We start from the raw sequence: 26654 nt of genomic DNA on the forward strand, positions 1-26654 counted from the left end.
AGGCTACATTAAAACTGAAGTGAGGAAACTGAGTATTATTCTTATATGAGATCAGATGTCACTCAGATACTTTTACATCAGTCCTGATAGTATTTCAGTTTTAAAGCTATACCTCCCTATACCTACCACACACAATAAAGGAGTGAATATAAAAAGCATGAAATTTACTAAATTCAGCCTTGTCCAGAAACTACGTTCAACCTACTGAACCATGTGAGACAGTCAGTCTCTAGAGTACACAAAGACATAACAGCTACAGCTAAAAATAGCACATATACTGGTGTTTCTATAATTATTCAAGAACCTGCAGCCCTAAGGAATAGGGCAGTTAATTTCCAAGGTTTGTCTTGCATCTAAATGTTATACCATTATTAAAACAAACAAACAAATCTACAAAGGCAAAAATGATCTACGTACACAGGGAACAGGACAGCAAACATGAGATTATTAGAGGCATGAAATGGAAGTGTAGGAGTACTGCATCCTTTACAGTCTTTTTCAGCTGTAGAAAAATCTTGAAACACATTAGCACAAAAATGAAAGCCTTTTCTCCATCTAAAGAAAACTGTTATATTGAACACAGCACTTCAATTTTAACATTGATTCATATCTTCTGGGTCTAAACTCTCAACCCTCAAATTAAACTCTAACCACTATAAGGGAAGATAGAAGCACTTGGTTTACAGGTAACTTACAAGCACACTCACAGCATAAATACCATCCAAATACCACGGCATAAGGAATATTCATCATATGGGTCTAATAGAACTAGTCCATGCAGAATAATAAGAAATACATTTCATACTGACAGTTGTTAAAGGTAACAAGTAAAAAAAACCCAAACACTAAGAAAAAGCTATTACCAGAACTGTCTAAAAGCATCCACTCAAGCAGTGAATATTCATTTCTAGCATTACCATTATTCGTTTTCATCATTCCTCTAGATTTGCATTTTTATTTTTTATTTTTTACTTCCTGCTACACTCTCACTCATAGCAGCACCAATATGTATTTTCATATTTCTGCAGTGCTGGACTTGCTTTTACACCTTAAGCAACTCAATTGCCTTCAAGTAACAGAGTATCGAAATTCCAAAAATGCACTGAGAAGATTAAAAATTTTCCTTGCTATTTTCTCAATGCTTTCATATCCCATTAGTTTTTCCATCACTGAAAATTCTTCCAGGAAAGATAAAATTAATTTTAACACTTGAAAAATTGCTTGCCATTTTCAATCCACAGCAATGGAAATGTACAAATGCATGCACAAGTACATTAGCATATATCTACCACCTACTATAGACACACAAATACCATCCAGTTTTCGAATCCAATCCAGCAGCATCTTCCTCTGAAATAGACTGGTTGCTTTTATTTTATTTTTTATTTTCTCCTCAGCCAGAGTAGCATCTAATCACCTTTTGCAACATCTTTGGCACCTCTAATGAATGTGGCAACATGTAGATTAAATGTTAAATCTGTGAGCTTTCAGGCTTACCTGAGTTAACGGATATCTAAGCAGAAGCCCAAGAAAATAGTTTGCAAAATGACAGCTTGAAGTTACACAGGCGACACAGGAACAGGCTGCCCAGGGGGGTTGTGGAGTCTCCTTCTCTGGAGATATTCAAGACCAACCTGGACGCCTACCTGTGCGACCTGGTGTAGGGAACCTGCTTTGGCAGGGGGGGGGCTGGACTCGATGATCTCTTGAGGTCCCTTCCAACCCCTATGATTCTGTGTGATTCTGATATGACTTACGACTGCAGTGGCTAAAGATACACTAGCAGCCTATCAAAACAGGCACGTAATATGGAAAGTATTTTCTTTTGAATGGGAGCTTTTGTTTTCATACCTCTTCAAAATCATCACTGACCCACAGCGGGATGGGCGTTCCCCAGTACCGGTTTCTAGATATAGCCCAATCTCGGGCATCCTTTAGCCAGTTCCCAAAACGCTTCTCCCTCACGAAATCCGGAACCCTGTTCCAAAAATAAGAAATAGTAATTTACCATTAGATTCACTGTACAAGGAAACTAATAAGAACATTCATATTTAATTTCATCCACAAAATAGTTCATTTCACAACACTGCAGAAATGGGAGCACGTTCAAGATACCACAGTGGTTATTGTGTGACTTAGGTATTCACTGCCCACGAAGTAACACCATTACTTCTGCACTTATCTGATCTTGAAACAAGCTACAGATGTGAAAGACAACGCGTTTATTTTATTCTACAGTGTGTCAGTGAAGATGTGCACAACAACAGATCCAATAAATACATACAATGGCCAAAAGTCCTCAGGATAGTCCAACATTGAAAATCATGGCTACGTGTGTATGACAATCCTACTGCTTAACTTTACATACAGAAAAATACACCAGTTATTGATTTTTGTCTGCAAGTTACTACTCAAAACTTTTCAAACATGAAAAGACACCTAGCATTACAAATGGGCAGCCAGGCAACGTATAGATTTTGAGGGGGCGGAATGCCAGGTAGACACACCCTATAGAAAAAGCTTTTTTGTCCTATTTATCTCTATGTAATTTTCCCTGTTACAAATAAATGAATAGAAAGTAAAAGCCTACTAGTGGCTGTTTGCTTACATTAGAGCATTTAATAAGCACTACCAGGCTCTGCGACATGTTTCGACGTGTTAAAAGCTAGCCTTCATCTTAGGAAAGTTCAAAGGTTAACATGAGAATCTGATGCCTACCAAGCCTGTCTGATAAACTAAATGCCTTCATGATTTGGGGAAGAATTAATTGTTTCCGGAAAACAGTTTAATAATACAATGATTATGTAACAGATAAAGGAAAGCAGTGTTTTTGAGGCCTATCCAACTTTTTCTCCCAGCACAATGAGATATATGAAATAAAATATGGTGAGCATCACTTGGAAAAATCTACCGATGTCAATGCAAGCTGCTCTATCAAGTTTCACCCCCAGTGACATCCTGTGGAGGTCTAAAAATTTTTTGATGCTAACTAAATAAAAACTAGTCATGAAGTACTATTTAAGCAGTTACCTTCTCGACATTTCTAAAAGAAGAATATAAAATTATTTTAAACTCAGCAACTATCTGCACATAGCTTTGAATTTCAGAAACACGTGCAGGTTCTCAGAATTTCTTCAAGTAGGGCTCATTTACATTAACTCCTCTGTACTGACCTTAAGAGACCCTCTCAACACCAGTGGAAACTGTACGAAGACCATTAGCATTTAACTTACATTCCACTAATGTGGAAAACTTCCCTATACATCACTCCTAAACTAGTTTCCATTTTTCAGAAGTTGTTAGACACTGATTAGCTGAAATTATTAGTCCCATTTAACAGAGCTAGAGGCAGAAACAATCCCCCAGCGGCATTAAAATGTACAGAGTTTCAGCTCTGCCTCCTCAAAACATGCAAGAAAAATTAATTTGATCCCCAAAGTGGACATTAACCACAAAAACGTGTGTGGTGTGATCCTTCACTCTTTCTGTGCTACAAAACCACAATTTACCTCTTCTAGTAAAATTGTCTGACCCTGCTGACAATTTTTAGCAGAACATGAAACACAAACCACTTCATCTCCTACAAATCACATTTGTAACCATGATTTGTTACCACTTTAGAGGTGCAGTACAGAAATAACACCAATATAACCATTAAACACAATGAAAAGAGCCTGTATCTCAAATATATTTTCAGCTCATCACTCAAAGAACACGTTATTGAAAACGATTTGTCCTGAGCACCACACAGACACTACCAGACATGGCATAGCAGATACAGCCAACTAGGAATGACTTCAACACCCACCCAGAGCAAACCCTCTGCAGTTGTGCACTCTTCAAGCCTACAGCCTAATCCTTTCATTTATTCTTACTGGGTTCATCTACAGCTATCTCAGCATGACCTTTCTGACTTAGAGATAGAAAAACATTTTAAAGAAAGAAAAGTCACAAAACCATAACCCGAACCAGAGACACCCTTTATTTACATGTTTTACTAGGCTGGGAAGATGAAACAGCATTACTAGCAACGTTGTTACCAACACCTGATCAATGTTTCAGCAGGTCTAGCTTTCCTTTAAGGATTTTGCAGTGGGATTTTTGCTTTTTTTCCTCTTACTTTCTTTGTAGCTTTTAACAGACAACATTTTGCCATAGATATGTACTATTACTTAAGGAAGCTTTTATTTATTCTTCCATCTACATCCTGCATTGACATTTTACAAAACTAACAAAGTTCAGGCAGTCAGAGGCTGCCCTTCCTTCCCAGCACCATAACTGAACAAACTTGGCCTCACCATGAGGCAACCCTGTACTGCAATAAATCTATCAGCCCACTGCCTTCCTTATAATCCCCAGCTAATTTCTCCATCTGAATTCACAAGTACATTGTGAACAGAATGGTGACTTTGAGGCCATGACAAAACCATAAATCATTACTGATGCTGATTCAAATTTTAGGAAATTTTGGGCTAAGTTAAACCACTTACCTAAGCCCAAAAACCAATGTAGTCCCCTGAAAGAAAATGTCTGCACAAATACTGAAGTACAAATACTGAGCTCTATGCACAAGGCATCCTTACAGCACGGATATTTAGGAGCTTTAAGTAAAAAAAAAAAAAACAAAAACCACAAACAAACAAAAGGCCACCCACATCAGCAGTCATACTCTACAGCACAAGAAGATACAAAAAAGCCCTTTGCCATATGCCAACACCCATCATTTCCCATGTTTACCCCAGGTATCTGTCACTAACGTCCTTCAGCTGAAATGCAGAACTCTGACATTTATGCTGAGGAATCCATGTAAATCTGCAATTTGGTACAAGCAAGGCAACAAGGGCTACAGTCCACGCAGAGCAACTCGCTGCCAATGGCACTGAGCAGATTCAGACCTCAGATGAGGTCAAGTTCCAGCAGCAAGTAGTTCTAGAAGTTTTAGCAGAAATCAAAGCAGTGACTTCACTTCTAAAGGAGTCCTCCTGCAGCCCTGATACCGCGCTGTTAGAAATTTTTCTTTTGTTTCCAAGTGGCCTACAGTTTGTGATAGTTTTGACCTTCAAATTTCTCTGCAAAATGAGACAGACAGGATTTCATACTTCCTTCTCCAACATGTAGCAAGGTTAAGAAGGCTGCTGTCTCAGCAGGCTGTGAAGCTCTCGGCTGATGCCTTCAGAATAGCGTGGGATGATGGCTATTTCTACCTTCCTTGGCACCCAGGATAATGTGCTAAATAAACTTCAAGACAGACATAGCAGCAGTTGAGAAGTTTATAGAACTGAACTTCACAAACGAATAAATATTGATTTGTCAAATAATAAATTGAGTGAAAGCAATCAGTTTCAACTTGCTTCAATGTAAATCTCTTCTAACATAAGAATTCCAATTTAAATTAGAGATGACAGTAATTCTCCATCCACTCCAGACACGTATGTACATTTTTGATTTTTCACTCTTTAAGCAGATTTTGAGATTTTGCTAAATCCACATGCTGCAAAGACTTCCATGCAGTAAGGGAAAAACCATTTTACTTGGTCTCCAAAGTCTACATTCTACAGAGCTTCCAGAGCACACAAACAAGTGAACACTGATTTGAACATCTCTTCAGTCCCAGAGCGCACACAACTAACAACAAGTCCCCACAGCTGCTGATCCAGAGAAGTCTCATCACCAGTTAACACCACAGGAAGAGCATGATTTAAGATTACTTTATTTCCTTTCTGAATCTTCTTTCCAACGAGAAATGTGCAGGATGTAAGAAATCTGGATTACTACATAATTCAAAAGAGAACACATTAAAAGATTTAAGACACTGTTTCCATCCCTGGATGCTTATTTTGAAGACATTCTTATGTTCACAACAACTGCAAATACCAAGTACAACTTCTTACCCATTTCAAAGCTCAAATGTGTTCCACGTGACACTGACTTGGCTCACCCTTCACCGGCCACAGGATGCAGGAATGCTGTCATAAAGCAATATTATCCTTTCTTCTAAGTACAAATATCACTGCTGAAATAAGCAGTTGTCAAACATTGCCACAGAAAAAGCCTTATACGTTTTACCATTAATAGTTTTTTGAGATACTGTATACAGATGCCCTAATTCTTTGTCACACCACAACATTCCTCTCACCAGCTAGTTATACTCACAGTATTCAAAAATCCATGCAACTTCATATAATGAGTAAGACTCATAACTGGGAGGTGAGGGTGGCCTAGAGCTTACGAATTATTTGAAAAACAAACCCAAGAGTCAGAGTGATATACAATAACAGCAAGAATTAGGAAATCCCATAACAGATTAGCCCTCAGCATTTGATGTGTTTGGCGAGTTGGCAACTTGAAGGGACTCCTGAATCAGGAACTAGTAGCATGCTTGCAAACACAGTAGACAACTGAGTTGCAACAGCAAAATCAAAGCTGGTTAAGAAGTTACCCTCATGTCATTTCATAGAAATATCTACAAGTACCTTTAAATCTATAACACCCAGTTTTGTTTTTCCGTATTAACTAATCCTTAGAAGACTCAAAAGTCTTCAATTCCATTATGCTAATCTGCTCTTATAACAAGCATCCTTCAACACAACCTCAAATTGATTCTTAATGGTTTTTACTTCAAGGAGATAAAATAAGGCAACTATTTATGCCCTTTTAACACTTTAATTAGTGGCAATACTGTATCATGGACCTAATTAAAACTCCCAGGTTAGGGGTGGGGAAAAGAGGGAAAAAAGGGGAGGCAAAGAGGAAAGGTCAGCTGCCTGCAAAGCACAGTTTCCACTGCAGCAGACAGCTTCTCCTCCCTAGTTCATGAAATCTTATTATAATGGTGTACAACCACACAACCCAGACAAGTTAAAGTTGCTTCCATCAGTATAAAATAATTTTCTGCCTATGTGCAGCTTACATTTGCTAAATTAATAGTGTTTTCAATCATTTTGATATAGCAATGTTTTTCTGCAGTCTTTTTATCATGGTTCCCATAGCAACAAACACTTTAGCGTGAGACTGCAATGCTGCTGCAGACTGCATCATAACCATACTGTCAGCAGCACACAGCTGCCTCACAAGCCAAGATTAAGTGAAGCCATAACCTCCAGTTCTGTGATATATTTGCATTAAAAAAGCCTGTTATCTTACTTGTATGACCTAGACAACATGCTAATTGCTGCTAAAATTCTTAATCTATGAAGGAAAAAAAAAAGTCTCTGTATTTTGAAGCCAGAGAGGAACGAAGCTTTTGCTGTAGCTCATGCTGCAGTTTCCCATGGAACCTTCTGACTTTATGGTTACTGACTTTATAATTACAAGTTGGTAGTGTCATATATTTGCTGTCTTTTAATAGTGGCAGACATTCAGCACACTGCAAATGCAGATGGATTTACCAGTTGTCTAAGCACAGTTGCCTGGTGAACCAAAATTTTTCTGGCTCAAGTAATGCCTTATTTTATAAACAACAGGCTTGTGATGACCACTCACTGGGACTGAAAAGATACTTGCTAGATTTATGATAAAGCAATCCCTGCTCAGGAGGCTTTGAGAAGAAACAGCAAAATTAGGACAGAGCAGAACACAAGCTATCAAGATCAACTGAGACAAGCCTTAAAGTTTAATTCCAATCCACAACCATGTCTGATAACACCCAGCAATAAAATCTTGACTTATGCTGCACTAAATTAGACCACCATGAGGCAAACCCTGCAGTCATTTTTCCCTAACATCCTTCTGTAGGCAATAGGGCCACGGCACATTTTGCATCGGGAAACGCTGCCATCTACTGCCCGTAAATTGCTGTACACTTCACTGCAGAGACCACTCAGCAGTACCCACAGTTCATTACTAAGCATAGTCCTTGATTCAAAAGGAAAAATGAGTATTACATGATCATGCTGGTGAAAAAAAAATTTAACCACAAGAAAACATGCATTTAAAACCATTCAGCACTTCTTTGCTAACTTAATCTAAATAAAATACCCCATTAGACAAAAAAAACAAAACAACCTATTTTCCAACATCATCCTACAACTCTGTTATAATTTAAGTTCTATTGCTCCTGCTACAATGTCAACTTCCTCATCTGCACAAAGACACATATAAGCATGGTTGAAGAATCATCAACTTCCAAGCACTGAGTTAGCTCCACACTCTGCACTGCATACCAGTCAGGGCTTATGGCTCAAGAAAGGCATAAACTGTGCTCAGATCACACCTTTTAGAAGGTGGGAGACTGTCTGCTGTTCAGCAAATAAGCAGGCTGACCAAAGACTGGAAAGGTCGAATCAAAGCCTCTCATATATTAATGCATTTGATTGATACATGTGAAAACACTCATTCTTGAGGTACTCACACAGGAACAGCAGGAAGCACGGAAAATCCACACTTTTAAAAACAGATATTAACTTCTGGCAAGAAGACCTATTGCACACACTCTTTATAGTATTTTCATTAATCACTTATATTGTTAGTTCTTAAAAATCAAGGAAGAATATCTCTAAGAACCAATACATCACACTCTTTATTAGTGTTTGAAGTTTTCAGCGCCAAGGAAAAGCAAGAACAAAAAGCTTGGCTACTTTGAAGTCTGTCACATCTGCTTTCCTTCCAGCGATGCTCATTTTTCCACACTATATTAAGTGCTGTAAATCTTATGCAAACAATGTCAGAACCACGCGATGGTCTCACAATAAAAAACAGCCAACAGTTAGAAGTAATGATTCCTATGTTACTGAAGTCCCCACTTGGAGGTGGGCTTTCTGGTGTTGATCGTTTGTTTTTGTTTTCTAAAAGTTCATAGCTGAAATTTAAATACAAGCCCAGAGTATTTAGAACCTTCTTATCATCTATAAGAAATTGGTACACACAGTACCAGAAGTATAAGCTGCATTAGAAACATAAGCCACATTAATTCTTTACGCTAATTTATATGCTTGCAACTTGTAACGAATTTGAAATGATGACAACAGGAATTGGTCCCACATTATGCAACAGATCCTGAGGCGGCATGGTTTAGTTTCCTGTCAGCAGCAATGCAGCAAATGCTCTTTCAATAAATTAAGAAATTTCTGAAAAACAACTAAGGCTAAATCCAAACCTCACACACCAGGGACCTGACTTTGGTGCTGCACCAAACTCTTTGCATTAACATAACAGGAATCTGACAGCTCTGAGCAGGAAGGGTTCACCCTGCTGCAACTCAGGCATCACTGTAGTAAGCTGTATGACAAGACTCCAATTTCACTATTTCCTGTTTTAATTATCTCTTCGGCAAATTTTGTGGGGAAAATTCAGGAAGGGATTTTGGACTATGGACTGAAATTCAGTCTCCTAGTTGCTGTCACAGTGCCATGATTTCAACCACTTCCAGCCCAAGTAACTTCCCCTCTGACTAGTGTAAGGCTGGGAGAAGGAAAGGAAGGGTTTTATTTGGTCACCACGTAAAAAAAGTACTGGCACACTGAAATCTTTCTTGTAAGCTATAGTTAAGTTTGAAGAATGCAGATACAGCTGTTGGCTTTAATAAATTTTGAGTGACTATGGCTTTACCAGTAAGCTAATTCATTAAAAAAACTAATTAAGGAAATCAATCAAGTCAGAAAGTTTGTCCAACTATGTTTAATCTACTTCATCATAAAGGGTATCTATAAAAAGTGCAGCTATTCTTAAGGGACAATATACTTATCAGTCATTTACAGAACAAAAAAAGCAATGCAGTCAAACTCATTCTGCAAAGGTTAATACACTCTGAAAAGCATTTATCCCAATTTCCTCATTTTCGGGACATTCTGAAGCCCTAGAGAGTCCAAAAATATTTTTCTTCTTTTTTAAAGCTAGATATTATTCCTGTGACACTTCAAGAGATCAGGTCTCTTCAATAGCATTAAAGTAGGTTTGGGGAAGGATAGACTCCCCAGTATTTCAGCAGATGAATAAGTGAACACCGCTAGCATACTCACTGTCCATGTAAGGTGTTACACACCAACCAAAACTGACATCTCATGATCATATGTAAGAGATACTGTTGAGTATTCCAACTTCTAATAACAAAATCACATACTGGAAATATATTTATATCAATTTTAAAATAAAATAACAATACTGCATCACTACTTGTGGCAATGCTCCCTGCAAAAAGATTTTGAGAATCTCCAAGACCACACTGCCTCGAGTCTCACGCTTAGTTACTGAACTACACTGAGACTGAGCAATTGACTAACAGACAAGCATGCCAAATACTGCCAACTCATACAACCACTGGTGTTCTCACCCATATCTATCATATTTTGTTCCACTTGTATCTCTACTGCTCAACATCTGCTGGACGAGCTGAGGTCACTCAGCAGTTTCTGCTTTAAGCTCTACTTTTTGTGTTTTAACCAAACAAGTGTCTTTTCTCAGAGGGACTATCACATTTTTCTTATGTTCATGTGAAATTTAAGCATGCAGGTCACCTGTCAGTCATCAAGACAGTAGAAGCATCTTGAGATAGCTAATTAAAGCTAAGAACAAACACTTCCATCCTCCTCTCCAGCTTATTTCCCCCCCCAAAAGAAGGATCGCATTATGTTCCATTATGGAAAACTGAAAGCAACGCTTAATCTGTGAAATCTTCCTGTATATCAAGACCTGGCATCTGCTTACTAGCAAGCCAACAAACACTACAGCACCTTTGCACAGTTTGTACTGTGGATCATTAACTTCTACATTTTTCAACATTTACACTGCTTGTACCATGTAAACAGTTACACAAAGGCTCCTCATGGAGAACTGAACCGTCCACAAAGAAATACAGCCTAAGTTTTAAATATTCTGTTTCAACTACAGTTTCACCTCTAACATGATTTCATTTGCTGAGCAAAGTTACAAAGTGATGGCATCCTATTTTTCCTACAGTCCTATTCTGAGGAAACTGAAGAACTGAAATGGTTCTAACCTCCAGATCTTACTCATCTGATCTCGACCTCTCAGACAGCAGCAAGTTATAAGAGGATGAAAAAATAAAAGTTATGAAGGTAAAAAGGATCGGATCCTTTTGTTATTGACACACCAAATCCACCTCAAAATGGCTACCATCTCCAGCAGTTCCCCCCTAGTGCTCATTTAGTCATGTATCTAACTATGCTAATGTAATACATTTACATTATTATTTATGGCTTATTTATTTTTCCTGCTAAGATGGCACCTTTTTTTATATTCCCTGTACACAAAGTTTTAACTTCTGTTGTTACTGGCCAATTTTTATTTAGTGAACTGAAACACTGAGTTTATTTTATCAAACTATGTAATAACAATATGAAAATAATTTACTTAAAACAAAATATTAAATTGAAAAAAATACACAGAATTTACCTTCCTAGATTCTTCTCTAGTGGATCCTATCTAGAATCTAGAGGGTTAACTAAATAGTTTCATGTTTTCTTAGGCTGAGATGCAGCTTTTCTCATGCTTCACTTCTTAGCAACGTGTCACACAACTTGAGGTTACTTCTATCTTGTGCTACATTTTACCATCATCTTAGGCTTTAACTTTACTGTTCAATTGCACTCAACCATAACTATACTCTAAAATAGATTTCTTATCAAATTCTACACAAGCAAAGAATAACTTCTGAAAAGAAAGGAAGGACACATGAACACGTTCACACACAGGGCTGATAAACAATGAAGCACCTTATCTGTTCATGCCAGGATTGTTTTAACAGTTTGAAGTCCATTCATGAAACCTAAGGTAAAACATTATTTAAAATCAGTTATCAGCCATGCTCAATAATGTTGGTTCGAGGACAGAATGGAAATATGATGGGAATTAGCAACAGGAACAGTGACAAAAAGCTTTGTAGAGGTCTCTCCTTGCAAAGGAATATAATATATGTAGTAGACATTACCAGTAGCATTGGGCATTATTCTCCAGTAGCTTCTCCACCATGTGCTCTACTCTTACAAACCAGCTTGGCACAGCTTTGTATATTAACGGAGTATCTGACCTGTAGTGGGAAGGTGATGGAAGGAGCAAAAAGGAAAAGCCATGTTATTCGTCAAGTACATTTTAAAATACAGTTCTATACATGACATCTGTCTACACAGAGAGAGCTCATTGTACACTTCCTGAAATATTATCACAGTAACACAGGTTGTTCAGTTTTTTAATTACACCTCATTACTTACACGTGAGCTACCACTTTAAAACTGATTCCTAAGAAAAATCCTTTGTTCTTATGATCTCTCTTGCTATAGAAGTTGCTGTACAAACTACACTTGAATTTTAAATTTATTCTGCTATGTAATACAAAACTAAGAACTTAACCCTCACTTTTTTTTTTTACACTCACATCTACAACCTAACAAGCCAGAAAACATTAAATACAAACACTAGTAATGTAGCGTAAAAGACTAAGCCATTTAGATGGAGTAACAGTATCCAAGGCTGACTAGATGAACATCCTACACACACCATGAGGAAAAGGAAAGAGATTCAGATAAACATATAAAAGCAGTAATAAAGGCATCCTCGTGTGTTCTTTACGTCAACATTGAAGGCAATTCATACAAAAACCACATGGGGTGTGTAACATTGCAATGTGATGGCAAGTACAGCAATGACAGCAGAGTAGCAAAGTCCTAGGCTGCAGTGAGGACATGCTCAAATGCAGTAGCCATGGACACAAAGGAAAGAAGCTACTTACTTGTGTTCAAAAGGCCTCAGGTATGCAGGGATTTCCAGTGAGAGCCCCTTGGCTTCACTGCCAACCCTTAAATAAGGTCTGGAAGGTGTGGATCCTGGCTCCAGCCCTTCCAGTCATTCAAGCACACTGCATACACCTAAGGTCCCCCCTAGGTTGACCCTGCCTTCCCACCAGGCACTCCATCACTGGTTCAAGCTGTGGCTTAGCATACAGTATGGGAGCAGATTCACAACTTGGGATTGCTTAGAAATGAGAATGCCATAGGACAGATTTTACAGATATATTCCCTAAATTACCTAGTAAAATCAGAATTTTTAAGTGCCTGGCTGCATTGCAGACTTGGGCTGAATATCTTACTTGTTAGCTGCATAACACAACAGCTTATGGTCTTGAGTGACCGTTCAAGTAACAAGCAGCCTTCTTAAGCATCCAGTAACCAATTTGTATAAAGTTCATTAATTATAGTTCAGACAACTCTAGTACTTCACATCCATCTTGCTATTCCAAATTAGAGAATAAAGACTGAACCATAGGATAAGGAAGCTAGCTACTGGTATAGAGCAGCAGCAGCAACTCTGGGACAATAAATTTTTATTTCCATATAAACAACTCACTACACAAAGTGTTTCCTGAAGTATTACTTTTTTTTTAAGCAATAACACGTTCATTCCAAATGCACAATCTATTCATATTATGATGAAAATTCAAATTGATACTATGGAAATACCTCTTAACAGTATGGCTACAAAACAAACAGAAGAGGGAAAAAATACAAAGTCTGCTTGGCTTTCATATTATCCAATAAAAATGCATAATTTCTACTAATACTGAATTTGAGAAACTAGTTCAAGTGTGATTTGCTTCAATGTGCATCTTTTAAGAGTTGAAGCACCCACAGCTAACCTCAAAGGGAACAGTAGGAGCTCTGGGCACTAATAATGCAGTAATGTTCCATCAAATGAAAGCAAATGAAGTCCCGCTTCTCCACTTTAAGTCCTGATACCCAAAACAAGAGTACAGTTAACTCCTACCACAGCAGCAAGACAACAGTGAAAAGAAAGCATTCTGCAAGCTACAAGGTCCACCTGAAGTAAAGGAAGAGCAGACAAAATATTCAGGGAAATTCTGCCATCTGTACTGCCAAGCAGTGTCATGACACAAACAACAGAAAAAATCTATCCCATATGACTGTTGACAGCTGAAGAAACCAGATTTAGTTCTCTACTATAGAACAAAGTGAGAAATCCTCATTACTGGGTTATGTTTCCCATTAATATAAGTCAAGAGAAAAAACAAACAGCCAGACCTTAAAGCAGAGATGGATGCTAAAGCATTCTTCTACCTAAAGTGAAGGCTGTTTGATTTCTTTTAACCCTTTCTTAAATAAGTTAAGCCACCTTCTTGAAGACAAATAAGTTTCCTGAAGACCAGAATATATTCTCATACATAAGACAGTTATCTAACATTTGCTAGACTTTCTATTTTTTCTTTTCTACTTTCTTTGATATATAAACATACAAAAGAACAAGCACAAGAAATCTTAAAAAAAGAAAGGAAATGGAAAAAGCACCAATATAATCACATCACTCAGGAGTGCTTAGAGTGGTGATGTGGGCTTAGGGAGTACATTATCTGAAAATGGTTGGAAGCCAAGGGACTACTACAGAGAACACCTGCTTGTTTTCATATCCCTTCCTACACACACTTCTGGACGTTGTCTCAGGGTCTACATGGATATGTGGCTGTTTGATATAGTACAACCATTCTCAGTGCTTCAACGATACCATCCTTTTGCTCCAACTTCAGATCTGTTCTTTTTCAGTACCTCACAAAGGACTAAGACTCAACTTACCAGCAGTACAAAGTAAAAGGCAAAAATGCCACAGATGTCATAAACCAAATCTATTTCAAACGAGAATAAAATCCCCTTTTCCATGTTACCTTCCACCTCTCAACACAATAGTGTAACTCACAGAATTCCAAGACAATCACATTGAAATAAAATCTGTCATCCCTGAACACCAGAGGATTAGCCTTTCTTCTGTAGCTAACATCCACATTTCTTGAAGCAGTTCCTCTACCAAACATTTCCAGAGCATTCACATCATACCTTACATTAAGGGCAAAACTAATTTCCAATGATAAAGCATTTAAATGGAGACAAGTGAGTTCAGAGAAAATATCAGGATATCACTTTCTTTTTCAACAGTTCCAATAAAGAGGAGTTCTGACTAGAAATTGGCTACTGTGTACATACCTAGGTGATACTGTTATCCTCACCCTTAAATTTTCAACATTAGCTAACAGAAAATTACTGCAAGACAATTAAAAGAAGGACCCTTTGATGATAAGCAAGAAAGAGAGAAAACAGTTGGGATTCAACAACTCACTGGTTCCAGAGAATGTAATATTTCCTCACACTTTTAAGTAGGAAAAATCTGATTTCAAAGTTTTCTTACATTAATCAAAATAACTTATAACTATTTTTGAAGTCAAGAACTACTCTTCTCCTTTTAGCATATTCCAATTATGGTTTGATTTCTGATGAAAGTGAAATGAGATTTTAAAGTAGATTCTATTATTCTGCTCTTCCCACCAGATAATTTGCTGCTAGGTGCTGCCTGCAACTTATTATCAATCAACAAGAATGTCAACAGTGTGGCAGGATTAAGTACATTCTACAGCATCAGCATTTCTATGTAACTAGTTTATCTCAGGAGGCCATGACTGCATACTCGAGTCGCTACATAAGGAAAATAACAGCACTGTTTTCAGACACAGTTTCAAAACTGATAACTCTTGAAGGACCAAACCAAAATTGTAGCCCCTTCTCATTCTGCAGGCTTGATTCCTCTTAGTGACATTGAACCAAGGAAGTTAAGTGAGGGGAAGAAAAACATTAGGCAAACATCAAGCTTCTCAGTTACAACACTCACTCTTAAAGCCACATGCACTTCTATCCTTACCTCCAGCAGAAAGGATAGCTGTGTTTATAAGTACTGCTGTGAACCAGCCTGCCTTTCTCCTTCAGTAATTTAATGATGTTCTTATCTGCATCCTGAAATGATAGAAGAAAAATGTTTTCTTTGGATAACAAGTTTCACCATTTTGGGAAGCTATAAGATTCATCTCCAATATCTAACAAGGAAAACCTGCAGGTAATTCAATACCTACACAGAAAAAATCCTCAAAATTGCATAGAACTCATAAGTTTACTGCAGAAGCATAACATTTGAACCAAACCCTGGTATAGATCAGTCCATATTCCCCTTAGCTTCCTCACTTCCCCCACATATAAAGAACTGTGCAGAACTTAATTTTTTCTGTAGCACCACTGCAGACCAGAACTCCCATCATGAAATCTTTGATTAAATCTTCTGATTTTCCAGCAGAAATCCACACAGTGCCTTTTATGTAATGTTCAAAATTCACTGTAACTGTTATACATTCCTCTAAAATGCGACTAGAGTTACAGAAGATAGAGCATCTTCTGTAGCACCAGAAAGGACTTGCAATTTAAGATGGGACTTAAAGCTGTACATTAAGAGTTAAAGATAACCTGCTAGACAAACTGTCCAAATGTGTTTAAGAAAGGAAAAAGAAATCGAAGTACACAAAGATTTTTTTTTTTAGTTTTTTAGTATTGCAGTATAAAGTAAGAACATTGTCCAAGCTCAGATTCCTATCAGCAAGAAGCATAACATGCAGCCTCCACTTCTCCATTATTTGCCCCAGTATACAGGATAGCTGTTTGAGTTCAAATGCAAGACGACTGCTCAATTGGAACAGGCCATCAAATCGTAACAATGGGAAAACATGACTGAAAAACAATTTGCTGAGCATACGAGGCATTTGTTTTTACAGCTTTGCCTGTAACAGTCTAGAATTCCTCTGAGTCTCTTTTCACATGGACTCTCTTCTATTAGCAAGTCAACCTGCGTTGCAACACATCTCACAAGTGGAAAAAATGGCTGGATTTCTCTCTATTAAGAAGCTGTCTTTATCTGGCTGATATAAATTTAATTATGACATCTGTGAATTTAATACTCATGCAGAGGCAAGGCAGGGTTCTGAACACTTACCTAGGGACTGCACACGTAACACTTTGGTAGGAAACTAGCAAAAAGCGTGACTCTGCTGATACTAACAAATAAAAACACCTCTTCCCTTTCATTATGAAATTTACAATACTAATGTTTCAAGATAGAACTTTTTTTCAGATATTTTAATGAACAAGTCTGCCATTGTTACACATGCTAATACGCATTTTGATTTTTCCAAAGTCATATTGAAGGTGAATGCATTAAGGCAAAGATAAGAATGCTTCCACAGCAAATAAACTGTCTTGAATAAAGAAGTAATTTACTATCTCCAGACTCACTGACCTTCACATACTGTCCAGCAAAGTCGGTCACTTCGCCTGTGAAGCAGCCTGACACATCAACAGGACAAACGGGAACAGAATCCTTCTGAATAACATTAAAATCCATACAGACTCTATAATCATCCTACAAGAGATACAAGCACCAAGTTATAGAAGACTGAAATATCAGTTACAATATCCATTCCTGAAAAAAATAAACACTGAATAAGAAACATGATGACTGAACAAGAATAATAAAATACTCAGACTTCATGTTACAAACTACGTGCTTAAGAAAGATTATTTTATACTGTTGTACTTTAATTGTTACAGAAATTAAGATTTCTTCAGCATATATGCACATTCTTATGTAGACATACATAAAAATACAGATGTGTTTATGTACAAAGAAGGCAGGCTGTTTTAACCAGTCCCATTCTGAAATTACACATAAGAAATTCCTACTTCTGAATGTCTTAATGACCTGAAGTCTTTAAATCTGTATTCCTTAATCTTTTGGGTCCATAGCAGCAATACAGACTGAGCACCACACATGGACAACATCATAAACTATTTTCCTGGCCAGCTCATTTAATTTTTTCTTTTTAATTTCCTGTAGCAGTAAAGAGGACAAAGGAAAAAAAAGCCTTCCACACAAGAAAGTCACCAAAAGCCCTTCTGAAATGTAACTAAAAACCAACAGTATCTTCAAAAGGAAGAAGAATGAAATTATTAGGGGAATAGTAAAGTTCAGACTGTAATTTCAAGCTTGAAGTCAAAGTAAACGCATCTTAACCAATTACTATTCCAGATCACCCACTTTCTTTCCCAAAAGGTGAAATTATATCATACGGTGATTTTAGGGGAAGAGAGAGAGGGGAGGTGGCAGACTGAGCTCTGTAAATACATTTGCAGAATTAGTTAATTTTCTTTCCTCAAAGGTCCTTTGTAAACCTGCATCAAAGCAGGCTAAGTCTTACAGGTTCATGTACTGCAGCTCTGACAAAAATGTAGAGCTAACCACTGACTTCAGAAACAGAAATTGAAGTTTTCTTGTTTTGTGAAGTGGAACCTACAGTGATCCTGCCTATCTGAACTGGCTGCAGTTGAACTTTTAGACTCCTCTTTACCTAGAGCTCATTTACCCTCGATGAAACAAACACACAACAGCTACATCATAGGAGCTGCACTCTAAGTTGTACATCTTGAACGAGATCTTATTGGAATAGTGTTCAAATAAGTGTTAAATAAGCGTTAAATAAGCACACATTTCACAGCTATCTGAATTCTCCTTTCATAGTTGTAATACTGGCAAGCCAATTTCAGGTGGGACAAAGCAGGGTTTCCAGATCCTCTCTGAGGTCTTCCTTCCACAACTTCAGTGCTACCCACCAGCACTGTCAACCCAAGTCTGGTGCCAGGTGGATCCACAGTACATTTCCTAGTACATGCTAAAACTCATTCATAGCAATAGAGAAGTTGACTGTTTCCAAGAACCAACGCATAACATGCAGAAATGGAACCTCATATCAGTTATATCACTCAATTACTCTACAGAAGACAGAGTCTGTCCACTTCTCAGTTGCTGTGGACAACCATCACAATGATTCAGCCTCCACTTGGTCACCCAGCTATTACAGTCAACAGATGACTTGAGACAACCCTGTTCTCAGTCAACCTTTCACTGGCTATTATTGTTGAGATACAGTAAGCAGACTGTGGCATTAATATGTAGGCCAGATGACAGAATTAACATCAACCCTGATTTGGCAATGAATTGTTAAAGGCTTTGAAGAAGCAGCCAGCAAAGAGTACATCAAAGCCTGGCACACTGACAACCTAGCTAAAACATAAAAACGAACCTTCCACTTCACAGGACCTAGGTCAAGAGGTGGTTCAGTTTGGTTTGCATCACTGAAGCAGCCCGTGATATATCAAGAATTTCCTTTCTTTTGAAAAGCTTGGACTTAAATGTAAAAGCTCTACAAACTGACCTCCTATTTGATTTAATGCGGATTTGTTTCAGTAATCACAGTCCAAAGACACATACAGAAAACCACAAGTGCTAAGCTTCACTGGAAAACTAAAGCAAATTTCAATTATTTCCAAGAATGAAGTCATACTGCTTGTTACATTTTTTTAATGACTGTGATTATTAGCTCTTTTAGAAGATTACAGAGAAAAGCCAATGCCATACGTAAAATGAGTGAAATGGAAGCTATCAAAAGCTCATTGATGTGAATAACTCAAGGCTTTTCTAACAAAAACTTGAAAAAAGGCAACAGAAAAATTGTCAACAGGTTTACTTGTTGCATCACTTCAAAAAATTAAGTATCACTTGAACATGTTCCAAAAGTTAAGTGTAACAGAAACAAATCTATGAAGCTTTTGTGATTCATCCTGAGCAAGCACTGGAAGTATGGGGTTTGCATGACAACTAAAGGGTTACTACAGCTTGATGCAGACATCTACCTACGATTAAATGCTTGAGCAGCTGATTTTAGTTTCATGTTCATCTGCAAGTACAATGAGTTTTTAAAATTTTTATACAGGTTTGCCTTGCTCCATGAACTTTGATTTCTCATGAACTAAAAAAAATTAATCCAATTCTGCATTGCAGCTTCTATTTGGCAAAAACAGACAAGACACTGAAACTACATATCCTGGAACTAAACAAAGTTGAATTTTTTACCACTGGAGAAGGAGCATCTAAGCTGTCATTACAACATCTACCAGAAAGAAGAATACAAAAACCTGGCTTACTCTAACTGTCCATTAAAAGAACTTTCTTATATTGGGAGGGACACACGCAAGACAACACTTCTTGTAAAGAACTATGCTCTTTTCCTCTGAGCTTTATCTCCTGTTCCACCTATCCCCCTTTTTCCTGTTCCCCTTTAATGTGCAACACTGAAGCAAGTTGCAGAGAAGCCAATTAGGCAGTCCTACCTAGAATCAGAAGTTCTTTCCCATCTAACATTGCCTGTTTAAAAATGGAAACATGTAATATTCAGTGCTTTGAACTGTGCCTACTGTGATGAATTCCTGAACTTAACCTAGAGTCTTTGTGAGTCTTTCTGAATGCAAATAAACACTAGATCATCAAAAACAGAATGATATGTACCTCATAAAAAATGAGCAGCAACATTTAATAGAATATATTCTATATAATTTCCTCCTAGGGATAGTGTATCAGTTGACTCAGGTCCACACCATGCACTGGAAAGTATAAATGCCCCAATATATAAATCAACTGCTTGTTTTACAATCTTAGTGTACTTGTTTACTCACACAATTATTCTACGCATCTTTTCTTCTTTGCAGTACACATAGTACTATATTAACATGTTTTCCAAAACCCTGAATTTAAAAAGGTAATGGCTGACTTCCCAGGAGAGATGGAACTTTTCCCCCTTCTGCGTTTCCACAATTCTTCATGGCCTTGTAACAGAACCAAGCAGAAGATGGAAGATTATCCTTGCTCTAACTGGACAGCTAAGCTTCCCAACAAGCTGTTTCCACTAACTACAAAGTATTGTGAGAAAACACAAAGTAACACAACAGCCAATGGAACACTTCTTCCAGAGCTCCTTTGCTATTAGCAGCCTTCCCACTTCCATTACTCCATGTCTTGTGGCAAGAGTTCTCACCTCAAAACCAACACTGATCTCTCAGGGCTCAGTTAATTCCCAACAGGATTTAGCTATAGGGGAATATGCTTTAAATTCCTTAAGGCCCCTTACCAGTCACCATGAATTTCTCTATTTAACCAGGAACATACCGCCCAATCCAATTTTAAGTTACAGCTGTATTAAGGTAAAACATCATTATCAGCATTCATCTTGTCAAGGGAAACGGAACACCACAACAGATGCGTTCTTCAAAAAATGCCCCCAAAAAAGAGGACAATGAAAGATGGGATATTTTGCATGAACACAAAAAGGTCTATTATTAATGCCAATGGTTTCTGGAAACTATAATAGAACTTGCAGTACAGGGACTGCTAATTGCTGGACACTGGCAGTTATTACAGGTTTTCTGAGGGCATCATTGGATAATGGTTGAAGACAGGACACTACACAAAAGAAACAATGAGTCTAAACTAGCACTGTTAATTCCTAACATGTCTAAAAATTGATGAAATCCATGAAAAAAATCCCTCTTCACCTTTGCAGGAACAGACTAAGAAAAATAAAGATTTTTAATAGACAAAAAGAAGTTAAATGAGGGATAAAACCTTGTGGAAAAAAAAAAGCATTCAAAGCACTTCTTCAGGCCTTCCAGATACAGAACAAGTAACAAAACTGATTGACTGAAGAGAGTCAGCGTACTGAGCTACCATCCAAAATTATTACTTTAAGCAAATTTTTATTATCAGTGTTAACAGATCATTTACTCCTGAAGCTGTAAATTTAGACTTGAAACACCTAAGATCAACAATACTTGGAAGATACAGCAGTGAGTGCACTTCACACACTACAATAACAAAAATAAGGGACAACTAAAATCCCCACTCTAACACACAAGGGGCACAAGTGAGTGCAAGAGTTCCCTAGAACACAATACTACCTATGTTTCTAAGTAGCAAACTGGAGGGTTACTTAATTTCATAACCACTGTCAGTTCACGGTAGGAAAGCCAAGTGCATGAAAGAAAATGAACGTAACAGAGACATAAATCATACTCACAGCACCAAAATAGGGGGCTTGATGAACAACACCTGTGCCTTCTTCCTCCTTCACGTAACTGTCTACTAACACAGTAAAGGCACCTTTATCTTTGCACTGTAACACAAAAATGTTTGTAACATATATAGCAAAACAATTCTTAAGAACACAGGAAAGCTACTGCTAGTCACAAAAGAATCAGAAATAAATTACACATTAAAACGTGAAATTCCTAATATTATATATTAATTTCCCATAGCTAAGACACTTGGACACTCCATTTAAGCAGCATCAACTTTGATTAAATCTAAGATCTCTCCATAAAACAGCAGAGTCTATTCATCACCAAGTCACAGCTCTTCACAAAGTTCTGTGTTCAACAGAATACAGATGAGTATACCTGCATAAACGAGGATACATTCAAGACAGCTACAGGCATTCACGTTGCAGAAGTCTACTTGCATTTTTACATTAGAAGGTACTGGAAACTGAACCTTCTTAGTAATTTTTTTCTTTAAGCTTTTCTTTTATATTAAGAAACGTTTGTTTTCTCCAGAGAAAAACAAAGTGGGAAGCATTAAAAAAAAATCAAGAAAATTTGCAGTGTGACTGCATCTTTAGTTTTTGTTATCTACATACTATTTTCTGTTCCTCAATGTAGAAGTGGTAAAAAAATAAAAATCACTGCTAACTGTTACAGCTCAATCAGATATATTACAAAATATTGGGCATGTCCTGAAGAGAACTTTTTTGGGATAAGACATCCATTCCAAGAAAAAATGGTATATGCCCATCTGTTCCTTAGGAAGTACAGCAAGACTCAATCATTAATCCAATTTGATCCTTTATACCTGCAGTCCAGTTTATCAGACTTAGCTTAGCTTCTGACCTTACTCTAGAAATAACAGGTCCTGCTGCCTATAGAGGTTTCCCCAGCTATGCTGACTTCAGCACATGATTCAGCACAGAATGCTGACACGAATGACTGAATCTCTTACCTGAGTTAACAACCACACATCTCACAGTACTGTAATCCTTTTCAACTCTTTGAAGATTTTAACCAATTTTTAGCAAGTATTTTTTTATATTTTTAATACATTGTCCTCTACCCTGTCTCTTATTAATATACACATTACTATATACTACAGCAACACAGTCTATAGTGCTATTATCTACAGGAGTCTAACACAGCACTTAAATGCTGCACAGTCAGTCCATCTTATAAATACAAAGACTGTGGAATTTAAAAGGCAAAAGACAGAAGCTCACCAGATGCAAGGCTGAGAGAATACTGCTTATTTTGTAGCACTTACTGAAAGTCTTGCTGTAATCTGAACTCATACTAAGATTCACTGCTCAATTCTTACTCAATATTTACAAGTTAAGGAAAAAATTTTAAGAAACTTCCCTCTGCATGTCAACCTTTCACTACCATTTTGAACTACTTGAATAAAACCTGAGATTTCTTATTAGGACAACGTTTTCATAACATATACAAGTAATACTGTGAAACATTTTTACTTTTGTCATTGTGCATTATCACAGACACCCAACTTCATCTTACCTGAATAAAATACTCAAAAAGTGGTTTGTACTTCTTGCCTTTTAGAACAACGCCAGGAAACCTGAAGTGAAAAAAATTACATGAACTCAAATTAACAGTTGGAAAACTGTTTGGTCCTAAGGAGGCGTTTCCTCCACTTCCCCCCCATCTGACTACATAAAGTGAATGAAGAAAGTTTTTCTAGATAGCTCACTTGTCATTTCTAGACCTTTTTGACAACTTAAATGAAAACCACATCTTAATGCATCTCTGTTAACAGAAACCAGGTACAGTTCTACCCAACAGCCTTCCAATCAAGCAACTATTGTAAACTAACATAGGAAGTAGGCATTATTAATGTTTTATTTCTCCTGCATAAGGAGCTTCTGGATGTAACTCAACAAAGCTCTGTAAGCTCAGTGTCGTTAACAGAACTAAGTAAGCAGTTCCAAAACTTCTAGGTCGTGTGCACAAGAGACAGTACTTCTGAGAAATACAGTCTTTAAATCTTAGATACCTTATCCTTATTCTGTAATTAGGCATCCACACTTTCCAAGGGCATTTCATTTTATTTCCAGTACAAACAAGACAGACTGAGAAACCAAGCCAACCAAGAAAAGATACAGCCTGTAGATCTGTCACTCTTCAGGCTTCTGACTACAAACGGCAAGGATAGTGATGGGGCTGCTCACAACTCTCACAACTCCCCTAAAAAGGCTTGCATCTTCCATTTCAGGAAGAAGCCTAGCTCAAACACAACCTCATCTAGAAGATGAAATACCTCCCTAGATGCACCACAGCTGTGGTCTTTCCCTATATTCTTCCTGTTTTACACCCACAGCTTCCAAAAACAGTGGTCAAACTATGCAACATTTGACTGCTTGAAAGTGAGAAACTACTTGAAAGCAATATTTTGTTATCTAAACCCTGAATTTCTTAACTGCAAGTTTATACATTGCCAGCTTCTTGTGACCTAAGTTATACTACTAACATTTTCAAGTCCATTTTCATGAATGTATGTTAAATCAAAATATCCAATTACCAGCTACCTCTTAATTGTCTCACATTTCACATTTGTGGACTGATTTATTAGATAACTGCAGTAAGACAAAAAAAGTCAGCTTGAGAAGTCTATAGCTGCCATATAGAAAGAAGAAAGATATACCACTCTGCAAGAACACAAATTGCCAGCACCCTTATACATAGGCACAGTGAGGTAGGAGAAAGAGAAATTTCAATTAGCTGGGCTTCTAAGCATCTACAACAATCCTGTGCGTGACTCTCTTTAATAGCAGGCACAAAACTTTCATTCCACAATTTTAATGAGGAGAAAAAACACAATAAAAAGGCTTAAATGTTTAGTGGATTTCTTGGTACAGGAAATAACTGATGGCAACAAACTGAATAATTCAGGATGACAACATAATAGACCAAAAAATTCAATGCATCTACACTGCTTATTTTCAAAGTCTAAAAGAAATGCATTCCAAAAAGTAGCAATACTTTTGGTAGAACAAAATACTGCAGATAATTTTGGAGCACCGATGAACCAAAACTCCATTCAGACCAGCAAAACAACTTCATAAAATTTATTTGCTGAATAGTTCAAAAAAAGTGAAGTAGAAGAGAACAAACAACAGGAATTTGTCATACAAGTATGAGTCCCACCAAAACAAATAACTTCCTCTGTTAGGCAAATTGACTAGCCTAAATAGCAATCCAGCAGATAGATCCAGGGCATAATGACAGTAAGGCTTTTGACACTTTCCCCATGTCATTCTGCTGCACATAGAGCATGAAAACGTCCTGAATGACTGCATGCTTACATGGATGCAGAATCATTTCAAGAAAAATAAAGTTATTTTTGATTCAGTATCAGGCTGAAAGACTTCCATCACATGGATGCTATTCAGTGCTTTTACTGACAAGTAAAGAAAGAAAACACAGAGGGAATGGACAAATCCGGAGATCAAAAGTTCTCTCTGTGTGGAAGAATGGCAGCACCGTAAATAATTTCCAAAGATTGAGTACCACCTCAAATGATCACAGAGTAAATGACAGATTAAGACAGTTAAGCCAGGGATGTTGAGGGAGATGGAGGAAAAAGCAATGCAAAAATACAAAATAGGAATTACTCAGTTGTTATGGTATAAAACAACAGAGTAGAAAACATCTTTAGCAAGGGTTCCAGCTCTGTATTACTATTATTCAGAGACAACACAATTGCTTAGTTAAATAGAGATGGCCTCTTCTAACATGTGCATACATGCACATTGTATCTATTATTCTAATTTGAGAAAAATGTGTTCTAGAACTTTTAACTGCTAGAGGGAAAAAGTGATAAAAATATCTACTGCCAGAGAATAAGGCTCATCACTAGGTTTTTTTTTTTAATTACTATCAAAGACCGAATAAAATGAGCATCAATTTAAGCATCCCCATTTTTCAATTCAAACAAGATGAATAAGCCCTTTCCAGAAACAGTAACTGCCACTAACTACATAACTTGGGTAGATGATTCTACTGAGACAGTATTTGTTTGCTGAAGGGAATGGTTTTATTCATCCATTTCCCTCCAAATATTTCCATGATTTTTAAGATGTTTTCCACATCTAAGTCTCAAAAACTAGAAGTCCTATAAATTAATAATGTTCTTCATAAGAAAATAAAAGATAAACAAAGTGAAGGACAGACTAAGGCATCTTTGGGGTTTTCCCTATGAAACAGTAATCCAATCAAACTTTCATTCATATACAAGATCAATTCATCCTAGCAACTTCCAATCTCTTCCATAGATTTTCAAGATATGTATACACAGTTTCAGCACATAGCAAAACTTACCTTTAGCTAACTACAAAATACAACTTCTAAAACATCTAACTTCTGAGCTATAAGAATAACAAGTGTGCCATAATTTCTGTACTTGCCTGTCCAGTATCTCATATTCACTATCAGATTTGTATAGTGCTATCAGCCTGGATTCCATCAAGATGTAAATCTTCCCTGTAGCCTTATCTAGAACATAAAACAAAGCAACAAGTTATAAATACATATATTTGTATCTTAGTTTAATATCCTCATTTACACCATTACAAAAACTTCTGTTTATGCAATATGGTATCAAATGAGCTACAAAAGTGTCCAGAACACTCTTACTGATCAACTGCTACTTTCCATTTTTTTCTTCCCCATACAGACACTTTATAAATAGACTTTTCAGAAGCTAAGCTTAAAGGGATAGCACAGGAGAAAGCCTAGTACAATGTTCTTCAGCCTTTTCTTCTTGTCAAAGAGGCAGTAACACCCTAACTTGTGTACTGTCACTGTGCCAAAGAAGAACTGAAAAGTTTCAGAACAGGTAACTGAAACAGACCAAAATGATTAGAGGCATTACAGTTA

The 26654-nt window shown here is 37.2% G+C and overlaps 1 protein-coding gene across 1 annotated transcript in view; it reads right to left on the reverse strand.

Annotated features, from left to right (window-relative positions):
- IARS1 (isoleucyl-tRNA synthetase 1) overlaps positions 1-26654 on the reverse strand; it is an 86804-nt gene that overhangs the window by 45078 nt on the left and 15072 nt on the right. Inside the window, exons 8-14 of the mRNA XM_065749830.1 lie at positions 26183-26270; positions 23277-23337; positions 21734-21829; positions 17068-17190; positions 15649-15740; positions 11885-11983; positions 1852-1978 (exon numbers count right to left, since the gene is read on the reverse strand). Of these exons, the coding sequence (XP_065605902.1) occupies positions 1852-1978; positions 11885-11983; positions 15649-15740; positions 17068-17190; positions 21734-21829; positions 23277-23337; positions 26183-26270 (686 nt within the window). The remainder of the gene's footprint in view (positions 1-1851; positions 1979-11884; positions 11984-15648; positions 15741-17067; positions 17191-21733; positions 21830-23276; positions 23338-26182; positions 26271-26654) is intronic.

The sequence above is a fragment of the Cyrtonyx montezumae genome, unplaced genomic scaffold, assembly GCF_038088225.1.
Source record: "Cyrtonyx montezumae isolate F1298 unplaced genomic scaffold, pur_monq_1.0 scaffold_6, whole genome shotgun sequence".
NCBI classification, from domain to species: domain Eukaryota; kingdom Metazoa; phylum Chordata; class Aves; order Galliformes; family Odontophoridae; genus Cyrtonyx; species Cyrtonyx montezumae.